The sequence below is a fragment of the Gymnoscopelus microlampas genome, assembly GCF_963454915.1.
Source record: "Gymnoscopelus microlampas genome assembly, chromosome: 3".
Taxonomy (NCBI): Eukaryota; Metazoa; Chordata; class Actinopteri; order Myctophiformes; family Myctophidae; genus Gymnoscopelus; species Gymnoscopelus microlampas.
In genome coordinates, this window is record NC_139940.1 from 26627770 (window position 1) to 26646180 (window position 18411).

Genomic DNA, 18411 nt, shown 5'->3' on the forward strand with positions numbered 1-18411 from the left:
AATCAAACCAGGGATATATGGCTTGCCAGGCAGGCTCTACCCATTCAGCTATGGCCACATCATCAGCAGAGATTCTAAGGCAGTTCTAATCTGTGATGCTTTGAAATGCACTTATTTTATTGTTGAATGAAACTATGAAATTATTTAATATGATTGTAACAGTATTTATTTCTATTTTATAGTTTTCACAGTGTTCGAAAAAACAATGAAACATTTCAAAGATCCCTTTTCAGGCAAACATGTCCATTAGGATGAACATTTTAAAGTTTGAATGGGGTTTCCATTCTATATATGACATTTTGAATCATTACAGTCAGTTGTAAGAGAAATTTGATGTCTCCGCGGGAGTAATTGGTTCGACTCAAGACTCTTTTGGGTCTTGAGTCTTAGGACTCAAGACTCAAATCCTGGAAATCAAATCCTGGAAATGGCAAATCAGCATGTGTGGGATTTGAAGGTGCAAAAGTCAGGTAAAAAGTGACACCATTGTGTCACTACCGAAACGGAAAAAAAATTACTAAGTCCAGAGCTCGATGAATGTTAGGGACCAAAAAAAAAGTCACTACCAATCAACTTTAAATTGCCTGAAACGTACTCCTAACAGGTTTTTGGGGGAACAATTTTTTTTTTGTTTCGGTAGTGACACCATTGTGTCACTACCGAAACGGAAAAAAAAATACTAAGTCCAGAGCTCGATGAATGTTAGGGACCAAAAAAAAAGTCACTACCAATCAACTTTAAATTGCCTGAAACGTACTCCTAACAGGTTTTTGGGGGAACCATTTTTTTTCCGTTTCGGTAGTGACACCATTGTGTCACTACCGAAACGGAAAAAAAATTACTAAGTCCAGAGCTCGATGAATGTTAGGGACCAAAAAAAAGTCACTACCAATCAACTTTAAATTGCCTGAAACGTACTCCTAACAGGTTTTTGGGGGAACAATTTTTTTTTCGTTTCGGTAGTGACACCATTGTGTCACTACCGAAACGGAAAAAAAATTACTAAGTCCAGAGCTCGATGAATGTTAGGGACCAAAAAAGAAGTCACTACCAATCAACTTTAAATTGCCTGATACGTACTCCTAACAGGTTTTTGGGGGAACAATTTTTTTTTCGTTTCGGTAGTGACACCATTGTGTCACTACCGAAACAGGAAAAAAATTACTAAGTCCAGAGCTCGATGAATGTTAGGGACCAAAAAAAAGTCACTACCAATCAACTTTAAATTGAAACGAAAGTTAAATCCGAAAAAAGCACTAAGTGTGGAGGCCAAAATCGGCCCCCCAAATACCTGTTAGGAGTACGTTTCAGGCGATTTAGAGTTGATTGGTAGTACTTTGTAGTGTAAAAAAACAAATTTCACCATTGTGTCACTACCGAAACGAAAGTTTGTCACTACCGAAACGAAAGTTAAATCCGAAAAAAGCACTAAGTGTGGAGGCCAAAATCGTCCCCCCAAAAACCTGTTAGGAGTACGTTTCAGGCAATTTAGAGTTGATTGGTAGTACTTTGTAGTGTAAAAAATGTTTTTTCACCATTGTGTCACTACCGAAACGAAAGTTTGCCACTACCGAAACGAAAGTTAAATCCGAAAAAAGCACTAAGTGTGGAGGCCAAAATCGTCCCCCCAAAAACCTGTTAGGAGTACGTTTCAGGCAATTTAGAGTTGATTGGTAGTACTTTGTAGTGTAACATTTTTTTTTCACCATTGTGTCACTACCGAAACGAAAGTTTGTCACTACCGAAACGAAAGTTAAATCCGAAAAAAACACTAAGTGTGGAGGCCAAAATCGTCCCCCCAAAAACCTGTTAGGAGTACGTTTCAGGCAATTTAGAGTTGATTGGTAGTACTTTGTAGTGTAACATTTTTTTTTCACCATTGTGTCACTACCGAAACGAAAGTTTGTCACTACCGAAACGAAAGTTAAATCCGAAAAAAACACTAAGTTTGGAGGCTAAAATCGTCCCCCCAAAAACATGTTAGGAGTACGTTTCAGGCAATTTAGAGTTGATTGGTAGTACTTTGTAGTGTAACATTTTTTTTTCACCATTGTGTCACTACCGAAACGAAAGTTTGTCACTACCGAAACGAAAGTTAAATCCGAAAAAAGCACTAAGTGTGGAGGCCAAAATCGTCCCCCCAAAAACCTGTTTGGAGTACGTTTCAGGCAATTTAGAGTTGATTGGTAGTACTTTGTAGTTTAAAAATTTTTTTTTCACCATTGTGTCACTACCGAAACGAAAGTTTGTCACTACCGAAACGAAAGTTAAATCCAAAAAAAGCACCAAGTGTGGACGCCAAAATCGTCCCCCCAAAAACCTGTTAGGAGTACGTTTCAGGCAATTTAGAGTTGATTGGTAGTACTTTGTAGTGTAAAAGTTTTTTTTTCACCATTGTGTCACTACCGAAACGAAAGTTAAATCCGAAAAAAGCACTAATTGTGGAGGCCAAAATCGTCCCCCCAAAAACCTGCTAGGAGTACGTTTCAGGCAATTTAGAGTTGATTGGTAGTACTTTGTAGTGTAAAAAATGTTTTTTCACCATTGTGTCACTACCGAAACGAAAGTTTGTCACTAGCCGGCTACACAAACGTCCGAAAGTTCGGTGCACAAATCAGCCACAGATTTGAAGTTAATTAACAACATTCAAGCCTAAAATAAATCTTAAAATTACATTCTGTGGCAAAACAAAAAAAGAATTCGGACATTTCTTACCGCGGTCCGTGTCCGCCATATTGGTCCTGTTTTTCAAGCGCTGGTGGTCCGGTGCGGTGTTGCATTCTGGGCAATCTGCTGTGAAAAATCCTCAGCGAGTCTAGTCTGAAGCATGCTCGGTAAAGCGGGCGGATCAAGTTCACATCCGGGTATTTGGTCTGTACTTGGGCAAATGCGAACTTAGGATTGGAACAGTACTTGGGCAGCGACTGATGACGTATCACGAGTTTGTGAGGACGGGAGTACAGACAAGTTCGGGTATTGAGAAACGGCCGGTGTGTCTTGTCGATTTTGGTGGGGAGAGTCTTGTTTCTTTTCTTTTTTTTGCTGAATGTGCTGTTTTTTTAGTGTGTTCCGGTGCGTTAGCCTGGCCCCACCCCTGAATCGCTAGCCGTCGTCCTAAAACACCCTGCCCCGGGTCTAAACCAGCGGCCTCGGAGCGCGAAAAAAATGGGGCAGTGTGTTTTTGGGACGAGCGTTCCGTTTACCACCTGGTAGTGAAAATAGCAGATCTACATACAAGCTTACGATGTGACGCATTGTGAGCTTGTAGATCTGCTACTTTCACTACTTTGGGTCCCGGCCGGGAGACATCAAATTTATGTTTTGGGTCCCGAGCTAAAAGGTTTGGGAACCTCTGGTTTAAAAGATGCTAATAAAATCTTTGTTTATTGTAGCTACTCCACTTATTCATAAACTGCTTTTACTTGTATTAAACGTTATAGCTGGATAGCTGTTCTGAATTGTGAACTCGGTTGAATTGTGGCTCGGTTCTGGGTCCTCTTCTTTTCTCTCTTTACACTACATCTCTTGGTGCTGTCATCCACTCCCATGGCTTTTCCTACCACTGCTATGCCGATGACACCCAGCTGATCCTCTCATTCCCCCCCTCTGACACACAAGTGGAGGCACGCATTGCTGCTTGTCTGGCTGACATCTCGGAGTGGATGTCGACGAACCACCTGAAGCTCAACCTGGACAAGACCGAGCTGATGTTCATCCCGAGGAAGGGCTGTCCTCACCGAGACATGGCCATCACCATTGAGAATGCTGTGGTGACGTCAACTCGGACTGCGAAGAATCTGGGTGTGACCCTGGACGATCAACTGTCGCTCTTGGGTAACATCGCATCAGTGACACGGTCCTGCAGATTCCTCCTCTACAACATCAGGAGGATTCGCACCTTCCTCACGGAGAAAACAGCCCAGGTGCTCATCCAGGCTCTTGTCATCTCCCGCCTGGACTACTGCAACTCCCTCCCGCTGGTGCTCCGGCATCAGCCATCAGACCTCTGGAGCTTGTTCAGAAAGCTGCGGCTCGTCTGGTGTTCAACCGCCCCAAGTTCTCCCACACAACTATCCTTCTCCGTTCTCTGCACTGGCTCCCCGTAGCAGCTCGCATTCAGTTTAAAACCCCCGGTGCTAGTCTATAGGGCAGTGAAAGGAACAGCAGTAGTCCAGACTCCAGCAGTGGTTCAGGGGTCTTCAACAGGGTCCCTGCTTCATCTCTCTCTCAGCTAAGGGGTCCTTGGCCTGAAAAAGTTGAATCGATGTTGTATTGTCAAGAGGAAGATGAGAGACACCAGACCCAACGAGCTGAAGGCCACTATCAAAGCAAACCTGGGCTTCCATAACACCTACAGTGCCACAGGCTGATCGCTGCCATGCCACATTGATGAAGTAATTACGGTAGTTCAAAAGTAGCCCAGACCAAATATTGACATAAATTGACATAAGCCATAAATTAACATACTTTTCAGATGGTTGACATTTCTGTATTAGCGATTTTTTTTTTGAGTGGTCTTATGTAATATTCTAATATTTTGAGATACTGGATTTCTGATTTCGTGACCTGTACTGTATGTCGTAATCATCAAGATTAAAACAAAAATATATATTACGGAACAAAATTTACTTCCCCACGATATACATTTTTTAGATGCATAGGGCTGAAGTGGTTGGGCTAATGTATGTTTTGTAATAATAATCTAAATCTACAAAGTTATTAGTAACTAAAGTTGTCAAATAATTGTAGTGGAATAAAAGTACAATTTTACTGATGCAAATTTGAGAGAGATCAAAGAGACAAAAGATCAAATATGAAACCGTAATGCCTTGGGGAATAGCTGTTTTATTAAAAGTCATATACAAAAGGAATATTCCATGTTAGGTTGCTATAAAACGTACATATGTACAGTACATCATATTTTACATAACTTAAAATAAGTTCAGTCCTAAATACAACAAGTTTAGACACTGGTGCGGGATGTAAGGAATGCCTCCATCACATTCACACGTATGTGTCTGTGACTTCTGCACACATCAACACATTCACACACATGGTCATAGCACATTGTCATTAACAGTTAGTTTATACTGACAGTTGTCAACTCAGTTCATGTTAAAACATACATCATATTTGGAGCTTAAAATCAGTTGATAAAAGACACCCGTGTAACTTGTTTTGGATGCATAGCTTCCAGTACAACTGTCTGAAGGTACACTTTTGGGTCCAGGGACAAAATCAGTGACACTTGTTTCCTCCGTGCATCACTCAACAAGTAGCAAGGACGTTTTAACACCATGGGGCTAATAATGTCTTTGTAGCATGTTTGTCCTTGCTTGTTGTCTTTGTTTTGTATGTTTCTTTGAAACACCTGTTTGTTAAGTGCGCTTCAAATATTTGATTGGACTTTCACCAGTGTCTTTCTTAACACTACGGCCAAACAAAAAATTGGAAGAATTTCCAGCAAGGTCACTGTTTTCACAATTTAGAAAGCCTTCATTGAAAATATCCAACCAATAATATAGAATTATTTCAACTTACTCACCACTTATGATTGTACTCTTCGCCTGACTCTCTGAGTCCATGCTCAGGCCATGACAGGAAATATTTCCTCCATAAAAACCATACAGTACATAAACCATCTATAAAACAATACATTCATTAGAGGTTGCCAAGACAAAAATATGGGGATGTTGCTTCGAGGTTGGGAAGGAAAGTACCACCAGCCACCCGCAAAACGCTGATGACTTTTGTCATATCTCTATAGGCAGTACATCCAAATGACTCCCGTTTGGCCTTCCTCTCACCTCTAGGGATATGTACGCATACTCAGAGATAGGTGGAAACATGACAGCTACCTCCAAACAATACAACAAATATACTGAAGAGTTCACCCACCCCATAATACAGTGCACAAAGAACTGGAGGGGGAGACAATTTTGGATGATTTTTCCACACAAGTACAAAAATAATCTTTCATCTAAAAACCTATTGTCAGTGTATATTTCATTTTTCACCAGGCAAGTTGAGAGGCTTTTTGTTCTCAGCGTTTTAAGGTTTTGTACTTTTATTTGGCAAATTGATCCCACAGTCCCTTTTATGATGACATAGAATCACCCGCTAGTGCAACACACGAAGATAAAAAAAAAGCAAAAGAAAATGACTTAACTGTGTGTAGATCTGTCCCAAGAAACAACCCTACAACCTTGAAGTTAACATCAATAGAGAAACTGACAATGGGAAACTGAGAAAAAAGACCCTCAAGAGTCTTTTCATGAGATTCTGTTTTGGTTTGTAGACCTGTGCATTTACACAATAACACAAGATCTGAATTTGAAATTTTTGTGGCACCAATTTGAATGTGTTTTTCCGGCAGCCCACTGTACATTCTGTGGTAGAGATTTTTTTGAAAATGGTCACTCATTTATTCTCTGTTGTCTTAGTAAATGAAATGAAAGCCAGATGTTATACAAACAGTGTATCTTCAAGCATATTACTAACTAAAGATATAAGATATATAAAACAACCAGAGAGTGTATACCCAACTTTGACCTGGTATTGAGTATCAAGTTCAAACTCACGTTGTCAAATTAAGGAACACTGTGTACAAGCTGGCTAAAAAATAATGTAAAATCAAAATAAATACAGTACATGGAACAGCTTTTAAAGAGAGGAATAAAAGCCAATAAATAAATGCAGATCAGTATGACATATTTGTGAACACCTCCCACTAGACAAACCCGCTACTAAACAGACTAGAACCCATTGTCTGTCTGTGTGTGCTTTGTTTTCCATGTCAATGACTCATAACATATACTGTAGACCACTTTAACCACTTCAACCATGTATACTCAGTTGACTGGAGTCACCCAGGGATCTATACTAGTAGGCCACCTCCTTTTTTCCTTTTACATCTACAATCTCACAACTCATCGCTTTGCAACGGGTTGTGAGTTTGCAGATCTGCTATGTTCGCCGAATGTTCACCCCAGAATAGGGGCGCTAGGGTTCATGTGGCTAAAAAGCTTCATCATAATTTCCCTATAGTCCCCTTATTCTTCGTCTCCTCTTTTCTACTTCTACTAGTCCAGTCCTTGCATCAGACTAATATTGAACTTCCTTCGCTTACTCCAGGTCTGTCTGTCTGTCTGTCTGTCTGATCACATCGACAGCAGACAAATGTACACAACATACATACATATTCCGTTTAGTGGTTGACAATCCTGTGACACCATACATTTTAATATGGATGGGCCCATAGGCGATAAAAAACGCTAACACTGGTAGTGTTAGTGCTATGCTACCCATTTACACAGGGCTGGGTTTAGTGGACAGAGACATTGTAGGGTTGGCTGTACGTAGATTTCCATAGGGGGTCTACAGGGGAGCCCTAATGCGGATGGGGGAGGGGGTCCTGGCTATGGCTCCTTTGCATGTAGCTAACAGCATCCCTGTATGTGAGGGCCAACTGTGGCCGGTCATACATCTCACTCAGTGTCCGGAACTTGGGGCCCCAGCTGGACAGCCTGTCACAGCCGAAACCCCCCTCATCATCCGCATCTTCCTCCGGCCCCGTGGCGTTTCGGCAGGATGAGACCGACCCGAGTGAGCTGAGGCTGCCCACCGACGACCCAGAGCCTTCCACACACCAGACGTGGTAGGCATCCTGCGGAAACATGTCGTTGTCGGTGTCCGCCTCCCAGATGATGCGTGCCACGTAGCTCTTGAAGTCACCGTGGGACTGCGATCCTGCCGGGGGGGCATCCACGTAGCCGGCGTCGTTCACCTTGACGTCCACACTTGTCTGCGCACCGTGGTTAGTGTAGCCGGTTCCGTTGGCGTCGTACACATAGGCAGCGTCACTAGCGCAGCTGCCGTTTGCAGAGTGGTGGTGGTGATGGTGGTGGTGTTGATGGTGGTGGTGGTGGTGGGGGATGCTGAGGTACGGGGCGCCCGAACTGCTGCACGACGAGCCGGCTGGGTGCACCTCCTCCTGGGAGCCCTGGGACGACTTGATGAGCGGAGCTGTGGTGCAGGAGGATGACTGGGACAGGCTGGAGCACAGGGGACGCTTCAGCTCTGTGATGTCATACGCATTCTGAAGAAGAGAGAGGTTCAGTTAGTCACATTTAAGCCAGTTAAGTCTATTTTTTGTCATACAAAATGGAAAAGGGTTAGTATACAAGTTTGTGTGGATGATAGATGCTAGGAATAACAGCACCACCTAGTAGGAATAACAGCACCACCTAGTGTTAATTTCTATTTCTTCTAAATGTTCTCTTCTTCTTTCTGATAGTCTCTGTAGGCTTGAGTTAACATTGCTGGGTCGACATCAATGCAATTTCGCACAGGTGTATGTGAATTTATATGTGTATATGGGATTTATGTGTGCATGCACAATTAGTGCATCTATTATCCTGTTTACACAAAAAGGAAACAGATTGCTCCTATCTGATTTCAATCCATCTAGTGCATTTAATGTATAATGTGTTGATTATATAATTAAGAAAACATCTAATTCTATTTTACATTAAACTGGACTGCAAGTATGTGCCTATTATATAATTATTAGCATACTTCCCAGGGAGAGAGAAAAAAAAAACTGTTATAATAAGTAGAATTGTATGGATGTCAATCCCTGTCACATCAGGCCCCTCTCATAGCATGTTACCATGTTGCATGTTACCATGTTACCAGCCCTGTCACAGCCCTGTGACATGATACTGACCATGATACTGACATGATACTGACAAGATACTAACCATGGCACTGACATGATACTGAAATGATCAAGCGGTACTGCCCCTGGGGGGATGTACCGCCCCCATTGAGAAACACTAGTCTAGTGTGTCTTTGATGCATTTACACATTTCTGTCAGATACAGTCAGATTGCAAATGACCAATGACATTTCAAACAAAACAGGGCGCGCGCATGTGTGTGTGAGTGTGCATGCGTGTGCGTGTACTTAATACAGTACAGTACCACAACATCTCGGAGGCAAATTCTTTACTTTTTACTCCACTACATTGATGTGACCGCCTTAGTTGCTAGTTACTTTGCCGATTTCGATCATTAACAAAAAATGATAAATCAACTAATAGATTATCAGTGGCAACATTAAAGTGATAGTCAGATAATATCATGATATATGATTCTGATATAGGCATTGTACTTACAGTAAGTATATGTTTATGCGAATACTTACCACTGTGTGTGTGTGTGTGTGTGTGTGTGTGTGTGTGTGTGTGTGTGTGTGTGTGTGTGTGTGTGTGTGTGTGTGTGTGTGTGTGTGTGTGTGTGTGTGTGTGTGTGTGTGTGTGTGTGTGTGTACCTGATCCTGCTCGCCACCACCCTCCTCATTGTAGTTGAGGATGTTTTCTCTGATATCCTCCCAGCTCTCGTGCTCAGCAGGGATGTGGTAAACACCCCTCTTCCTAAACCTATTACGACTGCCTTTCTGGTTCCACACTGTCACTGCTACCAACACAGCTGCAACACACACATGCACACACACAATTATTGTGGGTAAAAGTGGGTATAAAGTGCAAAAGGATAGAGAGAAACCAGTGCTATGTTAACAGAAGGGCTGCGGTTCAAAACCAAAGATGAGGATATTTAGAGATAGAGACCCTCTCCCAAACAATTGTATTTATTTGTGGAAAATGTTCATCTGTTCCTGATCTCCTCACGTCAGAATATACAAATAAGGTCCATTTGGTTACATTTGTACACTCTTAAAGGAGCAATTCACCCAAAAAACAACTTATTTTCTATCAATTATCCATGAAGCCTTGAATTCACAGATATATATGTTTTTGTCGCATTCCTAAGCCAATAATTTGATGACCGGTTCATCAGTCAGTAGGAGACTCAGTAGGAGACTCAATAGGAGACTCTGCAAGTCTCCTACATAGCATGTCTCCTATCAAAGACTACACCGGTCATCAAATTGTTGGCTTAGTAATTGGACAAAAACAAAATAATTTCCATGAATTCAAGCCTTCATGGGGTATGTACCTGATGGAAAATAAGATTTTTTTTGGATGAGCTACTCCTTTAAGAGTTAAATGATGGGTAGCACTTTACAATAATGACCCGTTATAAAGCATTTATAAACGTTTATAAGTAGTTTGTAAACTATTAACAAATCATTAACAACCTGTTTGTTGACATTTGTAAATGATTACTAAAACCTTTATAACTACAGTTACAAATCATTTGTAAAGTATTAGTAAGTAGTGAACTATTCATGAATAAGCCATTTATATACATCTGTAAAAGATTATTAAATCATTTGTAACGACCCATTCTAAAGCATTTATAAACGTTTATAAGCAGTTTGTAGACTATTAACAAATCATTAACAACCTGTTTATTGACATTCGTAAATGATTACTAAAACCTTTATAACTACGGTTACAAATCATCTATAAAGGTATTAGTAACTATTCATGAATAAGCCATGTATAATACATCTGTAAATGATTATTAAATCATTTGTAACTGATGTTACATAATATATACAAGCTATTGGTAGCTTGTTCATGTTTAACATATGCTTTGTTAAACATTCCTAAAGTATCTATAAATCCTTAGTACATGTTATTATGTGCCCTATAGTAAAGTGAAGACAGTTCATCATTTACAACTGTCTGTTAATGTGTTTGTTCATGTTTAACATGCTTTGTAAAACATTCCTAAAATATCTATAAATCCTTTGTACATGTTATTATGTGCCCTACAGTAAAGTGAAGACAGTTCATCATTTATGACTGTCTGTTAATGTGGACTTTCTCCTTACCTGTTGCAAACTACCTGGCTTTCATGAATGCAGACACCAAACAATTACTAGAATTATCATTCATGTTAAGCAAATGATGCGTAAGACATTCGTAAAGAGTATGTAAACCATTTGTGGTGTTAGGGACCAAAAAAGTCACTACAAAGTACTACCAATCAACTCTAAATTGCCTGAAACGTACTCCTAACAGGTTTTTGGGGGGACGATTTTGGCCTCCACACTTAGTGATTATTTCGGATTTAACTTTCGTTTCGGTGGTGACCAACTTTCGTTTCGGTAGTTTGATTACAAAATGTAAGTTGTGTAAAAAATAATCTGACTATACTAAGTTGTTATTTGTTTGTTTAAGTCAGGCTATACTCTACTCAGAGTCATAAGTTTACAAAATGTACTAAAGTACAGTGAACGTCTGTGCGGTTTGTCTTCATCACTGAAAATAACGTACATGTAAACTGATGTCATGTGCAGTTGGGGTGAAGAAACACAACCATTTCAATCCTAATAATACCTATTTGATTTGACATCCTGACTTGCTGCTGTAGCTGAGGCTTGAACCTGTTACCTGCGGCTCACTAGTCAGTGACTCTATCCATTCACCTACAGCTGTTTCCTTAGAATCTGCGGTTGAAACCTTTTGTTGTCAACCCCCCAAATTGACATGTATTTGGGCAGTGGACCCCAATGTGAAAAGATGTAGTGTCAGGGCCCCCCATGAAAAATATTTATATTTATGCTGTAACACATTTTTAAAAAGTTATTTGTCTTGTTTGTTGTTCAAGTCAAACCACCAGGAAGGCTGTACTTGTCAGCCATCTGTTAGCTCAATGGGTTGAGACGCAGTATTCATGATCCAGAGGCCATGAGTTCAAATCCCATTGATGTCTTTCCTATGATTCTTTCCTTTGCAGACTGGCTTCCAGAAGATCAACTGAAAACTACCATGAAGGCTATATTTGTCATCCAACTGTTAGCTCAATGGGTTGAGACGCAGTATACATGATCCAGAGGCCATGAGTTCAAATCCCATTGATGTCTTTCCTATGATTCTTTCCTTTGCAGACTGGCTTCCAGAAGATCAACTGAAACCTACCAGGAAGGCTGTACTTGTCAGCCATCTGTTAGCTCAATGGGTTGAGACGCAGTATTCAAGATCCAGAGGCCATGAGTTCAAATCCCATTGATGTCTTTCCTATGATTCTTTCCTTTGCAGACTGGCTTCCAGTAGATCAACTGAAAACTACCAGGAAGGCTGTACTTGTCAGCCATCTGTTAACTCAATGGGTTGAGACGCAGTATACATGATCCAGAGGCCATGAGTTCAAATCCCACTGGTGTCTTTACTGTGATGCTTCCCTTTGCAGACTAACTTCTAGAAAAACAAGTTAAAACCACCAGGAAACCTGTAACTCTCAGCCAACAGCTTAGCTCGACTGGTAGAGCGTCTGTCCAATAACATGACTTGACTTGACTTGAGTGGGTTCGATTCCCACTCGAGGCAGGTTTCCTGGTGGTTTTAACTTGTTTTTCTAGAAGTTAGTCTGCAAAGGGAAGCATCACTAAGGATATCAGTCAATTTATCCGTTGCCCCAAGATACCGGGGAAACTTGACTCAAGTGGGAATCGAACCCACTCAAGTCAAGTCAAGTCAAGTCATGTTATTGGACAGACGCTCTACCAGTCGAGCTATGCTGTTGGCTGAGAGTTACAGGTTTCCTGGTGGTTTTAACTTGTTTTTCTAGAAGTGAGTCTGCAAAGGGAAGCATCACTAAGAATATCAGTCAATTTATCCGTTGCCCCAAGTTACCGGGGACACTTGACTCGAGTGGGAATCGAACCCACTCAAGTCAAGTCAAGTCATGTTATTGGACAGACGCTCTACCAGTTGAGCTATGCTGTTGGCTGAGAGTTACAGGTTTTCTGGTGGTTTTAACTTGTTTTTCTAGAAGTTAGTCTGCAAAGGGAAACATCACAGTAAAGACACCAGTGGGATTTGAACTCATGGCCTCTGGATCATGTATAATGCGTCTCAACCCATTGAGTTAACAGATGGCTGACAAGTACAGCCTTCCTGGTAGTTTTCAGTTGATCTTCTGGAAGCCAGTCTGCAAAGGAAAGAATCATAGGAAAGACATCAATGGGATTTGAACTCATGGCCTCTGGATCTTGAATACTGCGTCTCAACCCATTGAGCTAACAGATGGCTGACAAGTACAGCCTTCCTGGTAGTTTTCAGTTGATCTTCTGGAAGCCAGTCTGCAAAGGAAAGAATCATAGGAAAGACATCAATGGGATTTGAACTCATGGCCTCTGGATCATGAATACTGCGTCTCAACGCATTGAGCTAACAGATGGCTGACAAGTACAGCCTTCCTGGTAGTTTTCAGTTGATCTTCTGGAAGCCAGTCTGCAAAGGAAAGAATCATAGGAAAGACATCAATGGGATTTGAACTCATGGCCTCTGGATCATGTATACTGCGTCTCAACCCATTGAGCTAACAGTTGGATGACAAATATAGCCTTCATGGTAGTTTTCAGTTGATCTTCTGGAAGCCAGTCTGCAAAGGAAAGAATCATAGGAAAGACATCAATGGGATTTGAACTCATGGCCTCTGGATCATGAATACTGCGTCTCAACCCATTGAGCTAACAGATGGCTGACAAGTACAGCCTTCCTGGTGGTTTGACTTGAACAACAAACAAGACAAATAACTTTAAAAAAATGTGTTACAGCATAAATATAAATCTTTTTCATGGGGGGCCCTGACACTACATCTTTTCACATTGGGGTCCACTGCCCAAATACAATTCAATTTGGGGGGTTGACAACAAAACGTTTCAGAACCGCAGATTCTTTTTTTTTTTTTGTAATTAAAGTATTTATTCTTTTTTCCAACAAATAAACATGACAAAACATAACAGACAAAACCAACAACACAACAGTACAGACAATACAGATAATACAAAAAATAAAAATACAAAAAATAAAAAATATATAAACATAAAAACAAACAACATAAATTAAATACACCTAACACAGGCAGTCATAACACAACTAGGCTAAGCGGACAACACCCCCTACCTCCCCTTTGTGATTTTTGATTACACATCAATTGCGATCTGTTTCAACATATGATCAATGCAGCAAACCTTTTATGTACAAAAAGAAGTAGTCCCACACTAGATGAAACTTCCCTTTCAGAACCGCAGATTCTAAGGAAACAGCTGTAGGTGAATGGATAGAGTCACTGACTAGTGAGCCGCAGGTAACAGGTTCAAGCCTCAGCTACAGCAGCAAGTCAGGATGTCAAATCAAATAGGTATTATTAGGATTGAAATGGTTGTGTTTCTTCATCTCAACTGCACATGACATCAGTTTACATGTACGTTATTTTCAGTGATGAAGACAAATCGCACAGACGTTCACTGTACTTTAGTACATTTTGTAAACTTATGACTCTGAGTAGAGTATAGCCTGACTTAAACAAACAAATAACAACTTAGTATAGTCAGATTATTTTTTACACAACTTACATTTTGTAATCAAACTACCGAAACGAAAGTTGGTCACCACCGAAACGAAAGTTAAATCCGAAATAATCACTAAGTGTGGAGGCCAAAATCGTCCCCCCAAAAACCTGTTAGGAGTACGTTTCAGGCAATTTAGAGTTGATTGGTAGTACTTTGTAGTGACTTTTTTGGTCCCTAACACCACAAATGGTTTACATACTCTTTACGAATGTCTTACGCATCATTTGCTTAACATGAATGATAATTCTAGTAATTGTTTGGTGTCTGCATTCATGAAAGCCAGGTAGTTTGCAACAGGTAAGGAGAAAGTCCACATTAACAGACAGTCATAAATGATGAACTGTCTTCACTTTACTGTAGGGCACATAATAACATGTACAAAGGATTTATAGATATTTTAGGAATGTTTTACAAAGCATGTTAAACATGAACAAACACATTAACAATCAGTTGTAAATGATGAACTGTCTTCACTTTACTATAGGGCACATAATAACATGTACTAAGGATGTATAGATACTTTAGGAATGTTTAACAAAGCATATGTTAAACATGAACAAGCTACCAATAGCTTGTATATATTATGTAACATCAGTTACAAATGATTTAATAATCATTTACAGATGTATTATACATGGCTTATTCATGAATAGTTACTAATACCTTTATAGATGATTTGTAACCGTAGTTATAAAGGTTTTAGTAATCATTTACGAATGTCAATAAACAGGTTGTTAATGATTTGTTAATAGTCTACAAACTGCTTATAAACGTTTATAAATGCTTTAGAATGGGTCGTTACAAATGATTTAATAATCTTTTACAGATGTATATAAATGGCTTATTCATGAATAGTTCACTACTTACTAATACTTTACAAATGATTTGTAACTGTAGTTATAAAGGTTTTAGTAATCATTTACGAATGTCAACAAACAGGTTGTTAATGATTTGTTAATAGTTTACAAACTACTTATAAACGTTTATAAATGCTTTATAACGGGTCATTATTGTAAAGTGCTACCAAATGATGTAATACTGAGGAGTTTCCAGCGCAGACAGTGAACTCTTCCTCCACTTACCAAAGAAGACCAGCAGACACATGCTGATGGCCAGGATGGAGCTGGGGCTGAGAGCCGCAAGGCGGTGGCCTTTGACCTGTCCCAGCTCACAGCGCTGACCTCTGAACCCTTCCTGGCACCGGCAGCGGAAGCTATCGGGGGACAGAGCCTGGCACGCGCCCTGGTTCCGGCAGGACGTGGGTTTACACGGCGAGGGAACGCAGCGCTGCAGGCCCGACACGTCGTCTGTCACCGTCACCTGGCTGCCAGGGCACCTACCGGAGAACACGTAGGTCCACATCAAGCACTATAACTATGGCGTTCACCACTGTCATCATTATAGTTGTGGAGTGGACTCTGCCATCCACTTGAGTTTGAATGATTTTAAAATGATATATAGTTATAGTGCTTGGTGTGGACAATCCTTTATGATGTATTTAATGCTGGAATAGGGGTTAGTGGAATAGATGTTTTTTTTTTACCCATTCAATCCGGGAACGCATCTGTGTCATTTTAGATTTGAGCTATAACCATTATTTTATACTTTGGCTATTCAAAAATAGCAGATCTACACAAGCTCATAGCGCGGCACCGAGTGCTACGCTTGTAGATCTGCTATTTTTGAAAAATCGTGAAAATGTGATCAAGTCTTTGAATATATATATTTTTAAAGCGAACATTTGTAACACAAATCTCTGCTTCTGGGGGTCCCTGGAACAAAACAAATGTTCGCTTTAAAAATATATATATTCAAAGATTTGCAAAAACTTTCAAGATTTTTCAAAAATAGTACATCTACAAGCTCGTAGCGCAGCACTCGGTACCGCGCTACGAGCTTGTAGATCTGCTATTTTTGAATAGCCAAAGAAATCTAAAATGACACAGATGTGTGTCACGGATTGAATGGGGTTAAAGACGTGGATATGTTCCATGTACAGGTATGTATCTTTACTAGTCTCTCCCCACCTGCACTGGTGTTTCCTCCACAGATCAACACAGAACAGTGGGCTGTGGCAGGGCTTGAAGCTGCAGGCATCCGAGGAGCACCCAGGGACCACGCCCTGCCTCTCCAGCACGGTGGCAAACTCTGTACTCTGGCCGTCCAGAGGGAGCGCATGGCCATTGAGACGCACGTCTCGCAGGCAGCCTGTGGAGGAGGACAGGAGTCAAACTTAGTTCATATAGGACATCAACATCAGAAATGCAATAGACCTATACGTTTGCTATATACCTGTAAAGCTGGGAATGCCTCTGTGTCATTTTAGTTGTTGCTATTGTATTGTTGTCGGGCAGAAACCTCTTATCTCCATATTCTAACATTTTGTGTTTATTTCATAAATTAATGACCTACTTGATCATGCTACAGTGTCACACAAAAGTATCAAATAGTAGCAGATCCAGAAGCTCGAAGCGCGGCACAAAGCATTTTGAGCTGGTCGATCTGCTACTTTTGCAATCTTTTTATTTGAATCCTGAAAAGTAACAGTTTTGGACATTTGAGGTTTCCACCAAACAGAGACGATATATAGCAACATAATTGCCTTTTAGAATCGGACTCATGGGTCTAAATGGGTTCAAACTAATACACAATAGAGCTTTTTCAAGGCAGCCAAAATTACATGAAATAGTTGGGTAAACACAGGTTTTTATCAATGATACTATTTAAGGTTCCGTTGCATTTATAGTAGCAGAGCCTTTCCAGTGAGACAGCATGCACAATAGCAGCACCCCAACTCTGTTTGACCTCAATAGGACCTCATTTAGTATCCTTGGTAACAACTGTGTTTACTATGTCATGTCAAAATGGCTGCTTTGAAAAAGGTCAATTGAAATGATCAAAGATAACACCCAATAAAGAAGAAGGCATCACATGTAGTTCTTTGTCTTATAATAAGCTAGGGTTCAGAGGGCCAAAGTTGCACTTTATTTCAACATATCCATTTTAGAGAAGATCTTTTACTTACTATTTTAAAATACTGAAGATACTAATTATTTTAAATACGTTTCCTGTAAGTTTTATTTTCATATTCATATTCCTATATTTATATTTTTTTCATATATTTCAAGTGACTATTTTGGATTCTGTCATTTGAAACTATTTTATTTTCCCACAAACTTTCCCTGCTCTCTCTTCAGATGAATTAGTACCCGAGTTGGCTGCTAGGGGGCAGACTTAGTCAGAGAATGGCAGAAAAGGACAGTTGAGAAAAAATAAACACAGAGGTGAAAGAGACATACAAAGGAAAGAAGATAATTTGAAAGACAATGTGTATAAAATCAAGAATGAAGTGAGGCGGACAGGAGTGGACAAGAGGCAACGAAGAAAAGACAAAGAAAAGAGAAGAGACAGAAGGAGACAAAAGATGTGACAATCACATTTATAACCAAAAAGATAGTCCTTATACCAGATCAAACTGACACCAGTACGGACCCAAAACACGCAAACCTAGTTTTCTCCCTGGAGGCTAGCTAAGATCCAAACACTAAATCCATGAAATAAGACCAATATACTGTATGTAAGTAAACATCAGGGGTGGCCGTAGCTTAGTGGGTAAAGAGACCAGAGTGTCTGGTAATAAGAAGGTCACCGGTTTGCCTCCCTGCCCTGGTCTATGTGTCGTCCTTCAGCAAAACACTTAACCCCTTACTGCCCCCTCTCGAACTCATCATAACAGTCTGACCAGTCAACAGCTGGGTGAATCTGAAACTGAATTTCCCCTGCAGGATTGATAAGGTGTCCAAACCAATAAAATCAAGCAACATGCGAAATCTAACCAGATTCTGATCTTACCCTGGAAGTCAGCCTTGACCACAGCGTCGGGTCCATTGCCAACCATCACACTAGTGGGGTGCACCACGATCTCCCTCCTGCTCCCCAGCCAGGCTTTGACCTCTCGCGAGCCCCCTCCCCGTTCTAGACGCAACATGAACAGGTTGTCGTGACGATAAAGGCTGACCAGCACCCACTGGCCATTGTCAAGCCGCTGGCTAGGTAGGTGCAGGGTATGAGCCCCGTCAC

At 40.6% G+C, this 18411-nt stretch overlaps 1 protein-coding gene across 1 annotated transcript in view; it reads right to left on the reverse strand.

Moving 5' to 3' along the window:
- Positions 1 to 7323: 7323 nt before the first annotated feature.
- The window catches only part of LOC311041797 (neural-cadherin), a gene marked incomplete at its 5' end in the record, with an annotated part of 161866 nt that continues 150778 nt past the window's right edge, over positions 7324 to 18411 (reverse strand). Inside the window, 5 exons of the mRNA XM_084052282.1 lie at positions 7324 to 8098; positions 9334 to 9491; positions 15414 to 15667; positions 16359 to 16539; positions 18184 to 18411. The exon at positions 18184 to 18411 is cut by the window's right edge and continues 37 nt beyond it. Coding sequence (XP_083908408.1) covers positions 7391 to 8098; positions 9334 to 9491; positions 15414 to 15667; positions 16359 to 16539; positions 18184 to 18411 — 1529 coding nt within the window. The 3' untranslated portion in view covers positions 7324 to 7390. The remainder of the gene's footprint in view (positions 8099 to 9333; positions 9492 to 15413; positions 15668 to 16358; positions 16540 to 18183) is intronic.